Raw genomic sequence first — 12,292 nt, 5'->3', positions numbered from 1 at the left:
AAAGCCATCTGGGGATATATTATCTCCAGTTCTTTCATTTTTAGGATGGCAGTTTGATGACACGGGCAATGTGCTGATTTCACCTGATGACCTTACTGAGTACAGCTCAGCAAATTCACAAGACAACTAATAACCAGGACCCTGGTGACTGGAATGGACTGGGACATTGGTCTGTCCTCAGTGTTTATAGTGTTTACAGAAATTGTAGTGTTTTCCAGTTTGGTTCAGTTACTTTAGGCCGATGAAAAGAATGTCAACTGAGCCAGAATACAATCTGAGCAGAGTGATCTTAAATGAAAAGTTGTCTTGTTTGATGTGGTTTGTTTATGGTGCGATGGCAAAACAGAACATCTGCAGGATTTCATTATGGTAGACATGATTTTAGCACCAATTCAGGGGTCACACTACAGTTAAATCCATCTTTAGCCTTAGTCACACAAGCCTAGAGACTGATATGTGACAAAGAACTTGCTGCACCAAAATTTTCCTTGTAATTGCTTTGGTCATTTGCTACTGGCTACTGGAAGGCGATGGCTTGTCTTCCAACACTCAACATTTATTCTTCAACCTGCAGCAAGCACACCTCAAAAGATGTAACTTTTACTTTGAAGACAAACTGTCTAAGTTTCTGTTTTCCATCACACTTTTTTAAATTTTTACTACGTCTTGGCGAGTGTTTGGAGTCAGCATCTTGCAAACTATTGGCAACCATGGTTACCTGCTAGCAACCAAAGGGCAATCACATGGAGGTTTTTGGTGCGGCATCACATACCTCTTTGCAACCAATTTCGCACTGGCAAGCAACATCTTGAAAAATAGTTGCTAGCAGTTGCCTGGGGCAAAAAGTTTGACAGTGACTGCCAGTGGCTGTGGCTGTCTGTATGACTCAATCTTCAAATCTACCCCTATAATAGTACAGTATTTGTTTCTCATTATTTATAACAATGATTAAAAGTGGCTGTATTTTATGCTCAGAGGAAAAACTGGTATTCACAACAATCAACAACCAGACAAAAGTCCGAAAAGAACAAAATCATTTTATAGTTCGATACCAAGGTCAGGGTCTGATGTGTGTCTGATATTTTGTAACTCCCTATTTCTCCCACTTAAAAGTAAACTATCTATCCAGGCCCCTCCATAATATTGTGTTCCTTGTGTATGAGAACATACCATCGTAGGTGCCACTCTCCAGCAGCAGTCCACTTTCTTCCAGTTCACGAAACTCCGCCACACTGATAAAATTGTAGTCCACTCCCGGAACCTCCCCTTCTCGAGGCTGCCGAGTAGTACCTGCCAACAATGAGAAAGTTTAATACAGTAGGAACTCCAAACAAGTGGAATGTGCCATTCATCGCCAGGGTGGGAGTGGGGGTTGGAAGTGACACTCAATCCAACATGCCCACAGGGATGTGATTCAAGTCCAAATACAATGCTCAGGGGAGAATCTGTGTCTGCATCATGAATAGTCAACAAAGCTGGGACAGCAAAGCGATGAATTCATTATTCAAATATGAAGCAGAGGGAAAAAAATGTCCTCCACAGAGCAACACAGCTGTCACAATACAGAAGAAGTACAAGTGATGACAATGAACAAGATTTTTAATTACATACTTTGACGCTGATTGTGTAGAACAGCACCACTTTAAGCACGATAAATGAGAAAAATTAGAAAGCTCTCTGTTGACCTTACACATATTTTTTTAAATAATAACACCATCTGCATGTCTGCTCTGTGTGGAAATTAGTTCTCCGAAATTAATAATAACTAATCCAATGTACATCCTGGTGCTGTACACTTCTGACATGCCAGCCTACGGCTACCTAAATAAACTGTTTGTTTATGCAACGCATTTTATGGGACCTCATTATCAACAAACCACAAACTGATATTGTGAATAGATTCAAATGAATATAACGCACTGTCACCTCAAAGCCCTTTCTGTTGATTTATTAGCCACAATAGTTGTTTCCTGCACTAAAAAAAAAGAATAAAAAAACAAAAAACAACAACAACAAGCAAATCACGCATACTTGCAGTGTATTTCCAAATGTCAATGGTTATGATCGGTGGCAGTTGCTTTGCCTAAAACAATAATCGAGAAAGAAGAATTCCCTTTTTTCCCCAAATGCATCCTTGGTTCTCCTTCTCCTTCGTTTTACAGTCCTTTACCCCCTGAAACAGGCAACCTTAAAGCACTTTCAATTCCAGCAAAGAGCCATTAAGTAGTACCATGCTGCAACTGTGATTTAAAAAGTGTCACATTTTCCCTTGTTGATGGTCTCATTGGCAAGACACTGAAAACTTACTGTTATGAAAATAATTTAATGCTCCTTAACACGCCAGCTGCTCTTACCATCATCTTAGATGTAATCAGGCCTTTTGAAATACCTCAGCTAAACCGCTCTGCTATCTGACTGCACTGCAGGCACCAGGGATTTTAACTCAGAGCTTAATAGGAACCCATCCCCATTCTTCATTTTCTTTCTGTGTCAACATCCATCCCGACTGCAGTGTGAGCCATCGCATCTGAAACTGCTTAGTTTCTTGCAAAGGCAATCTTTTATTCTGTCAAACAGAGCAATCAGATGAGACCAATAAAAATCACAAGAAGAAGATATATGAGCTCATTTTTGGAAGAAGGAATAGGGAAATGTATTATGTAGCTATTTATTGTTAATTCAGCTACCTTACCAACAAACTCCAAGACACTGGATCGGTTTTCCTGTTATACAATCATGTAAATGTATTCATATGAAGTTGGTGCAACATGACTGCAAAAGGTAGCAGAAACCTCCCAAAATAACACAAAATAAAGGAGAAAACAATAACATTACAGTTTTAAAACATGAAAGAGATAGCAAAAATAAAACTGTATGTGTAGTTTGTTATTCAGTGGTTAGACAGTGGAAAGAGACTGCTAGGACTGCTGAAACTGCCACCTGAAAAAAAGAGCACTGGGAGAAGGAGCCTTGAAGAGAGCACCAGAAGAAATTTGCTGCCAATTCTCACCGGAAAATACAAGCCTGTTTTAACTTTTAGTTTATGTGTTTGATTTTTTTAAGAGATGAAACAACTGTATGAAAACAATACAGGAGCAAAACAGAAGAAAAACAAAAAGTAAATGTAGTTGATACAGTAGGTCTGTGGAGGTTATTCTGACTTCACATCAAAATCCAGCTCTCCAGTGTTAGATATGAACTGTGTTTCATGGATTTTCTTAGTCGTGAACTGTATTTTGCAGGTTGAACACCCACTCAGTGGAGCACCAGAAGAAACAACAAGCATTTGCCCACAAGATGCTAATTGCAGCAAAACAAAAAAGAATGAGTAAAGAAGCACGTGGATTGCCATTTGTAAACTGACAGATGCTTGATCGCATAGTGCCAACTTCAAACTTTTAGTCAGACTGTGTGAGTTTGACTGTAATATACGATAAACACACAATAAATCAGAACGCTAACATGAAGGGACATGGAAATATGAGTGTTGGTTACAGTTGCTGGCTCAATAGCTACAGTGAAGACACAATAAACACTCGAAAGTGGGCATTTAGCTTGTCCATTTTGGCACACATCATCCACAGTTGTCTGAGACTTACAGTAAGTAGAAAACAGTAAGTGAAGAGTTCAGTGCAACAGCTATGCTTAGTTTTTTCTTTTGTTTTTAAACTTCTCAAAATAGAAATTGCAATTGACTGAAAACCTGAGGCACTTTATTTTTACCTTTGCACCATCCTTCCTTGGTGTTTTATCGTGAAGCGAGACTAGTGGGCCTGAGTGCTGTGCTGCAATGGATATTAATACCCAGGGAAGGAGAGAGCGATAGTAGACGGTAGAGTTGGGTGTTGGAATTTAGTGAAGCTTTAAGGATTTTTGGGTGACCTAGACCCCTGGTACTGGCTTGAGCCCCAGTTTGTGGGAGGCAGGAGTGACACTTAATGAAGCTTCTCTGTGTGCAGCAGAAAAGCAAAGTCATACTTTTGTCACTCCGAAATGCTATTTGGAGTGCTATAATGAGCGCATGGCATCATGCTGTAATGGCTATTTAGGCTGCTCACAGGGTCACTTTGGCTGAGTGCACTGTGATAAGCCACTGGCACAGGCCTGAATGAGCAAACTGGACAGCGGACATATGCTGAGCTACTGAAGCCAAACCGCAGTGTTGATACGCGTGGTTCACAGTTTCTATTATCTTCCACAATAACTCACTAAAGTAGACCCAAATGTGCACAAGCAGGTACAACTACAACACTGGCTTTTCAGCTGTGATAATCATTGTGATAATGTGAGAAAATGTAACATTTGCATTTTATTTGAGATAGAAAAGACTGAGATGTTATTTATCACACTGTAATTAGGAGAGGAGGTCTAATGATTAAACTTTAAACTACTGTGAAACTTCCACGACAGCAAGCATGATTATTCGGTAAGACACAAATAAATATGCATCTCAAATTAATCAGTGATACTTCTACACAGCAATATTCCTTAAATGCACCTCCAACTGTCTTTTGAATAATGTCCCCCACAAGCAAAATGTCAGAAGTGAAAGCTTTCCAAATGCTAACTGTGAGTTGCACAAGTAATAAATGCTGTCTCAGTGATAAATGGCAAAAACATTGTTGTTTATGTTTTGTTTTGTTTTTTTTAACTCAGCTGCGCATCCCAGAGAACTGCAGCTGCTCGTTCATTTACGCCTGTTGCCCTTGTTGTCCATTTTTAAATCACTCGGGTATTAACACAGAATATTCCAAAAGAAGCAGTGGAGCAAACTCAAACTGAGGGGGGAAAAAAAAAATCAGAGGGTGGAAAGTAAATAGGGAAGAAAATGTAGAATTACTCTTTCCTGAATTTAAATCGAACACAACCAAGGTCTGACAACAATCAGAAACTGACAAACATCTCTCTTAATTAAATATTTCATATACACGAGGGCAAAACTCCATTATTAAACATAAAAACACTGAAAGTTTTTCACCCTTTTTTATTCCACAAGCACTGAAGTCTATATTTATACATTTTACCTATGTAGACATCCATATAAAAGCCTATTCAGGTTTTCATAGGACTGTGTGCTTTTACAAATTTTGGTAAGATCAAGAAGTGAAAATCTGCAGTTTATAATACTGAAGTGTAAGTAGAAGAAATTAACAGAAAACAAGTTAAAGGGGTTTATTTGAATTAAAGAATAGGGAGGGCCTGGAGGAAAATGCATAACAGGTAGTGCTACAGATGGGAAGAGACTACGCTCCATCTGGAGAGGTGAGAGGGCAACAAGAAGACCCAGACAGAGAGAGAAGACTGAAGGGCCCAAGGCTGAGGAAGCTACTCACAGGGAATGGTACGCAGGTACAGGTTGTCCCTAATCACCTGCTGGAGCTTATGGTCCAGGGAGCCCTTCTGAAACTGCAGACTGAGGTAGTGACGCAAATCAGTATTCAACACTTTACCTGGAGGGAAAGAAAAGAAAAGTTTGAGTTATGAATTCACACTGGACGGCCTCCAAACTACACACATTTTAAAAACACCATTTTGATTATTTACATTTAAAGACAATTAAAAAAGATAATCAGAAATTTTATTTTATAACCAACAATATTGGAAAGCTCTAATCAATAACCCCTGCTACAGTGCCCAAATCAAAAACACCACATGTTGGGACAGTAAATATTTACATCTGATACTATGTGATTAGTAGCACATAGTAGCATGCAAGTCTATGAAAGTTTTACGCTTCCAATAATGATCACTGTCATGTTTCATGCTATCATGCTAACGTAAAGAATAAACCTTAAAGAAATAAAAATAGATTTTTTTTTTTTTACCCAAGCTTTAGTTAAAAACTTTATTTTTGAAACGTGCTCGAGAATAATACACAGGTTACAGATACACTTGCAATAAACTGTGCAAAAGATGGACCTAGCTTCCAGATCACAAACAATAAGCCAATTTTATCTGATGGCCACCAGATGGCGATAGCACAGGTGCTATGTTTTAAAAAAGGAGGATTGGCCTTGGTATGCTCATTACATAACGGCTTGTGACCAATTAGCTGCCAGCCAAAGCACTTCACAGTCAGACACACCCCTCCTTGTCAAAAACGGGTTTTTGTTGTTTGTTTGTTAAATCAAGATCTCAAGGCTTTAACGCTGAACATCAGAAACCAATGGATGATGTCACTGTAGCTATGCCCACCTTTATCATCGATGAGTTAGACCCTTGAGATACATTTTTCCCCACCACTGTAGGTTCAGTCAATCAATGTAACCCATCAGACATACATATTTATGTAATTCAAGACCTGCTAAGGAACACTTTTTTTTTTTTATTGTGTCCTCATTTGGAAAACCTTCTTTTTCACACAACTGTAAGTAAATGTACATAGTATGATCTCTATCCAATCCCGATCGGAATGAAACCTATTAGTCACATGATTAAATATTTATTAAGCTCTATCGTTAAAAATCCAGACGCATGGCAAAAGGCAAGAGCATAACATTAGCACTATTATTTCCTAGTAGGAACAGCAGTTTAATCCAAGTGTGGGGAGTGATCTGATTAAACATTAATTGGACAATTTTGTAGTAATAATTCAGATGCACTCACGACAAAAACAACCAAACAAAAAAAAACAAAACAGGAACAGAACATTAGGATGGCTGTTTTTTAGAAGCAAAAGAAAAGGAAGGAAAGTCTGAGAAAGAGAGTGCAGGAAGAAGATTTACAGTTCTTCTTAGAGTGATGGAATATCATAGAGATGAAGAGAGAAGAAAGAAACCAAGAGCAAAATCCTTTGTGCTTCTTTGCTACAGTTAGACTCTTCCACTGTGTGGTCTCAAGCTGTGTGTGGAGCATAAGTTTCTTTCTGAAGAAGGGACACGCAGGATGTGCTTTGAATACGTCTTCACTACCACTGCGGGCATCAAAGCTCATTCTCTCCACCACTGCTTAGCAGGGGGTACACAATTAACCTGACGCTGCTGACTAAGGGAGTGGGCACAAGGATGTGATATCTACATCAATTGTCATGCCATTTGTTTGGCTTTGGGGTTTTTTCTTCTTCTCAAAAAACACTTTGACTTTGATCAGAATCAAGTCTTGTATTATGCATCTGTCCCTTTTTCTTTGCCCAAAATGCAGAAACGCAAGGCCAAGATGTGCCAATGTCTGCCAGAGTCTCTGACAGAAGTGGTGAAATCCAGCAGATGTCTTATCCAAATCAGGAAATGTTGACAAATCAAACACAAGTCATGCAGAAAATGACAGACTCCAAATGAGATCGACATTAAACTACTGTGGGGAGCTTAAGTCAGTCACGTCTTCCAGCAGAATATGTAAATATGTAATTTTACAAATTGTAAGAGCGATTCTCTTGTTGGCTCATCTGCTCATAAATATTTTGAAATAGTACTCTGCATCATTATTTTAATTAACAACTAAAAACTTTTTTTTGCATTCAAATGTATTCACTAATTTACAAAATACACACACATACGCATACAGACACATGTAGAAAATAAAATGTAGAAAAAAAAATCCAACTCTCATAATAGCAAAGAGAAATATTCCCATAGTGAAAGTAATGATTTTTTTGTGGCGCATCCTACACATCCCACACTCTGTAAGAGCTTTTCCTATTCAAGAAAAACTTGAACAATATTTTTATGACATTTTCATTCGGAAGTGTTAAAGGAGAGCCGAGGCAGCTGGGGAATAAGACAAAATAAAAACCCACCTAATTCCAAAATATTGTAAATTAAATTCATTGTTATTCATTCCCTAAGGGGATAAAACAAGTAATGCTAGGACTGCAGATCAGCAGGATAATGTTGTCTTAAAAAGTGGTGGTGAGAATATTTTTTAATAAAACGTTTTGAATTTCTTGTTTACTGGATGCTCAACACAACTCAGTACTGTGGCACTGTGCTCTGCAGGAAGGCACAGGCAGGTTTTTGGAATTTTTGGGGCTTCCAGTCATCCTTCATGTACCTGCTAATTTGCTTAAGCTGAAACGGTACCGTAATTGCAGCATGTCAGTGGTACAAGTAAGTGCTAAGGCATGGAGAAGCATGGCTATCTATTATGTAACTCTATAGACTTTTTATTGGCACAATGAATGTAAGGAATTTAGGTCAATGAAACAAAAGCTGCCTGGCTTTGAATACACAACAAAACCCCACAAAAGCCACAAGCCTGCGGTCCATGTTCCCAGAAGCTATGAGAAATGAAAAACCCCAAATTCTAATAAACATAAAGAAAATACATCCCATCCCTCCCACTGGGTCAAGCTTGTGTAGATGGGAGTGATTACCCCTCCGCCAGGGCTTTTATCAAGCTTGGGAAACCCACCCCAAATCTATTTTCACACAAGGCCTTGGAAGATCAACTGGTTTCAGTGTGGACAACAGAGGGTACTAACCGATACCACAGAATTCCCGCAACTATGTGTAGATACAACGCAGGGTCAACAAAAATCAATCTCTTTTTCTCTCTCGTACTTACACACAAACACATGCAAATTACCTCCACTGCCCAAAGCAAACTCCTACTCAAGAGCCTCTAACAGGGTAGCCTTTGTGGCCTGCCTGTCAGCTTGCGTTAGCCTGCCACATCATATCTCCAGAGACAGAAAGAGAATGAGAGAAAGGGGGAGTGCAGCGACTCTCAGCTTCCTGCTAGGTTACAAGGCAGCACATCACTGGCCTGCCAGGGTAGTAGTACGAGGCATGTGGGACACAATGGAAGCCTTTGTGCCTTGTCATCCGGCTATTAGGCACTCTCACACAGGGGGAGTGTAGGGGAGCAGCTGGGGAAAAGGGGAACTGCAGTTCAAGGATGGAGAATTATTAAAAACAAAGGGAGTGAAGGCGGACAAGGTGCACGAAGTGGGTGACGTTTGCACGGAGGATTAATGATGATGCATGGGAACACACATGGAAATCTACCATGCTTGTCTCATTTTCCCTTTTAATCATTGTTCAACCACTCCATGCATGCCTGTGCCGCCCTTTCTGTGGAGATTCATCAGCCCTGGCAGATCCCCACGGGGCTCTTCACACCTATGTTTGAGATCACTTTCTGAATTGCTATCAGGCCTCCCTGCATCTCTCCTTTTTCTCTATTCCACTGCTAGCCACTTAACCTTTTATTTGCTCTAATAACAATCCTCTGCTTTCAATGGATGTCTGCATCTACCTGTCGCTATAGTGCCTCTTCACCTGTCTTCTGCCGCAAGGATAAAGGCAAATACAAGCCAAGCCTTCTTTTTGTATTTAGCTGCCATTAGTTTTCAGGTCACATATTGAGGAGCAGGAGGACAGGCTTAGCAGATGGGTACACAACTTTCCTGCTTTAAAGTGCACAATGAAATGCTAAAGCAGAACAAATCCTTTGTAATGTACTTTTATTTAGAAATATGAGGTGCTTCGGATTTTTTTTTAAACATAATTACAACAAAACAGAATAAAATCAAATGCCTAGAAGCATGCTAGCAGCACTGAGACTGTTTCTACATAATCCTTCATCACAATGCTAACACAATTTAGCAGGTATAATGCTGACTATGTTCAATTTCTTAGAAAAACTGTGTTAAAATGTACCAAATCACACAACCAGCAAAGCACAGTTGAGGATGACAGTAATGGGTTTTTTAAGCATTTCGTCTTGAAAGAAATAACACCATCAACTGAAATTTCATCTGGGGGAAAGTGTCTCACGACAATCCATCCAACAGTTTAAGACATGCCATTGAAAAAAAGATATAGGCTAATAATTTCATGTGCTGCCTATCGATTATCACTTTGATAGGCTTCATCTTCTAGTGACCAAAGTGGAACCAAGTCTAATAGTTTACGTAGTATTTTAATCATCAGCAGAGCAATAGATTAGCTGTTAATCTGTTGTTCAGACTGATATAATCATGAGAAAGAAGTTAGGTTGACTCAAAAAAAAAAAAACTATCTTCAACTACAGAAACAAATAAGCTTCCAAACTTTCTACCGAGCACTCAGGTAAAACTATCCATCTTTGTTTGTCTTCTGCTAAAACCCTGCAGCTCGACTTGGCACACCAGCATGCTCTCGGTTCACCGGGGCCAAAACAATACACTTGCAATACAGATATTTACCCAGGCATCCAGTAAACAGGCAGTTAAATTACAATATGCTTGCATAGACACAATGCTCTTCCAAAATGAGAGAGGAAGCAATGAAGAGATGTCACCAGCAGGGGTGTCAGTGGGCGTCTAATGAGGCAATTCTCTGACAGTAGTGCAGCTCCAGAAATGGTGAGAAAGCCCCTACCATCTGCTAATTACCACCTTGTTAGGTTCATTTGGCAACTTGGGACAATAGAATGTCCTGCCTCATTCTGTATGACAGGCAGACAGAGGAATCACCAGATTTTTGGAAACACGGTTGTCTATATTTATACTAAAAAGGTAGAGGAAAATGAAATAAACACTTACGGCTCATTTTGGTTTCCCTTTAGAGAGCAACAGGCATACAGACATGGTGGGTTTTACACCAGTGGGCTCATCTTTCAGTGTCATGTCTGCCCAATCAATGTGACATGAATAAAACCAGCATTTCTCCTTAAACACCCTTCTTTGAAGTTGGAGAGGTGTGGATTGTTTCTTGTTTTAGAACAAATCTTTCGCTCGTGTGGCCACTGTTTAAGCTGAGAGCTGTACTTTAATTGGCTAGAAAAGGGAGTCTGTGTGAAGTCAATTAGTGCTGCAAAGCTCAAGTGATTAATTGTGGATGGAGGAACACTTTGGGATGAAAAATGTTAGATGAAGGAAATCAATGTCCCCAGTAGCCCTTCTCCCTTCAGGTTAGATAGATCTCTCTTGAAATCCAATTAGTGGCACCATATCTTAACATAAGGTCAGACTGCACAGTGTGGGTGTTTTGGCTGTAAAGTAACTAATGGCCAGGTCAGAGACTTTTTTTAGACAAGATACATGTTTCAGTATTTCACCTTTTAAAATCAAGACTTTACAGAATGTTGAATGACAGGATTTATCGGCGATAAGTATCAAATTCCTATTGATAAGAGAATTGGAGGAAATGAGGTGCTGGAGAAGGGACTCTTCATGATATTATGTGAGCTTGGTGTGCCACAAGGACAGCATCATTATCCCTGCACCCTTGGCAGAAGTATGCAATGAACTCTTTTAGCAGGTAATTGAAAGGAATGGTCATGCTACAGATTGAATGCGGACTTAATGTTATAGGTTTATTATAGTCAGTGTAATAATCATCAGTGCACTTGGCAGTAGACACAGATGGTCTCCCAAAGCACTCGGCATTCAGAAATATATTCTTGGATTCGGGTGGCTTACTTGCAATTGTTGGCTGACTGTACTAAATATCCATTACTTACATGTTTGAGATGAAACTGGCTTAGTGCAGTCTTGGCTCATTTAACAGTCTACACCTATTATATTGATACATAGAGCATGTGTGCATGCCATATCAAAACTTCAGTGGAGCCAGTCAGTCTGTGTAGTACGGTGTGATGAATTCTTGCCAAATGAGGTGACTTCACATTAATTCAAAGTACCCTGTCCTCCCCAGTCAATAGTTAACCACATGCAATAAAAGTAACAAGCATTTGTTTTCCAGGCAGTAAGAAGTGACCTTGAAATTGTCCTTTCACACATACACACACACCTATCTATAGATCTATATCTATCAATCTCTATATCTCTATAGATTTACACACATATACATACACGTATACATACATGTATACAAAGCTACAGGCAAGCCTTTTTGGTTGCCTTTTGATTCTTAGCTGAGGCAGGGAGGCTAAGAACAGTCACAGTCACCTGACAGTCATCAGAAGCAGGTCTTCTCTTCTCTCCTGTCCTATCCCCTTTCTGTGATATGGAGCAGACTGACAGATTGTGGCATTAAACTCTCCTTCACCCAGTATTTATCTCCAGCCACTTCTCTCAGAAAATGATTTCTTGGCCCTGCAGTCTGTCAGATCCACTGCAACTCAGTTGACACACCCACCTCTACTACCTATATGTGCATCAGCTATTGGAGGTCATCCATACCAAAATCCAGGAACAAACAGCTGTCCTGTATCCTATTAGAGATGCATTTGCTGCTGAACCAATATAACTTTTGATTACAGGTTATATTAGTTTGGTCCACACAGAAATAGCTATCGTTATATCACCTAATCCTACCTATGATTGGTGTTTCATGGTTTTACTGACAGCTTATTTTGAAGTTATCCAGTGATATATGTTGCCATGTACTTCAGCTCAGACTTTTGT

General features: G+C 39.5%; 1 protein-coding gene across 2 annotated transcripts in view; it reads right to left on the bottom strand.

The window, feature by feature from the left end:
• The window catches only part of magi3a (membrane associated guanylate kinase, WW and PDZ domain containing 3a), a 106,625-nt gene that overhangs the window by 35,017 nt on the left and 59,316 nt on the right, over nucleotides 1–12,292 (bottom strand). For both annotated transcript variants that reach the window (XM_026154301.1, XM_026154300.1), the window contains exons 2-3: nucleotides 5,334–5,450; nucleotides 1,171–1,290 (exon numbers count right to left, since the gene is read on the bottom strand). In XM_026154301.1, the coding sequence (XP_026010086.1) occupies nucleotides 1,171–1,290; nucleotides 5,334–5,450 (237 nt within the window). The remainder of the gene's footprint in view (nucleotides 1–1,170; nucleotides 1,291–5,333; nucleotides 5,451–12,292) is intronic.

The sequence above is a fragment of the Astatotilapia calliptera genome, chromosome 20, assembly GCF_900246225.1.
Source record: "Astatotilapia calliptera chromosome 20, fAstCal1.2, whole genome shotgun sequence".
NCBI lineage: Eukaryota > Metazoa > Chordata > Actinopteri > Cichliformes > Cichlidae > Astatotilapia > Astatotilapia calliptera.
The sequence above is the reverse complement of the archived record's forward strand: the minus strand, read 5'-3'. Positions and strand labels throughout refer to the sequence as shown.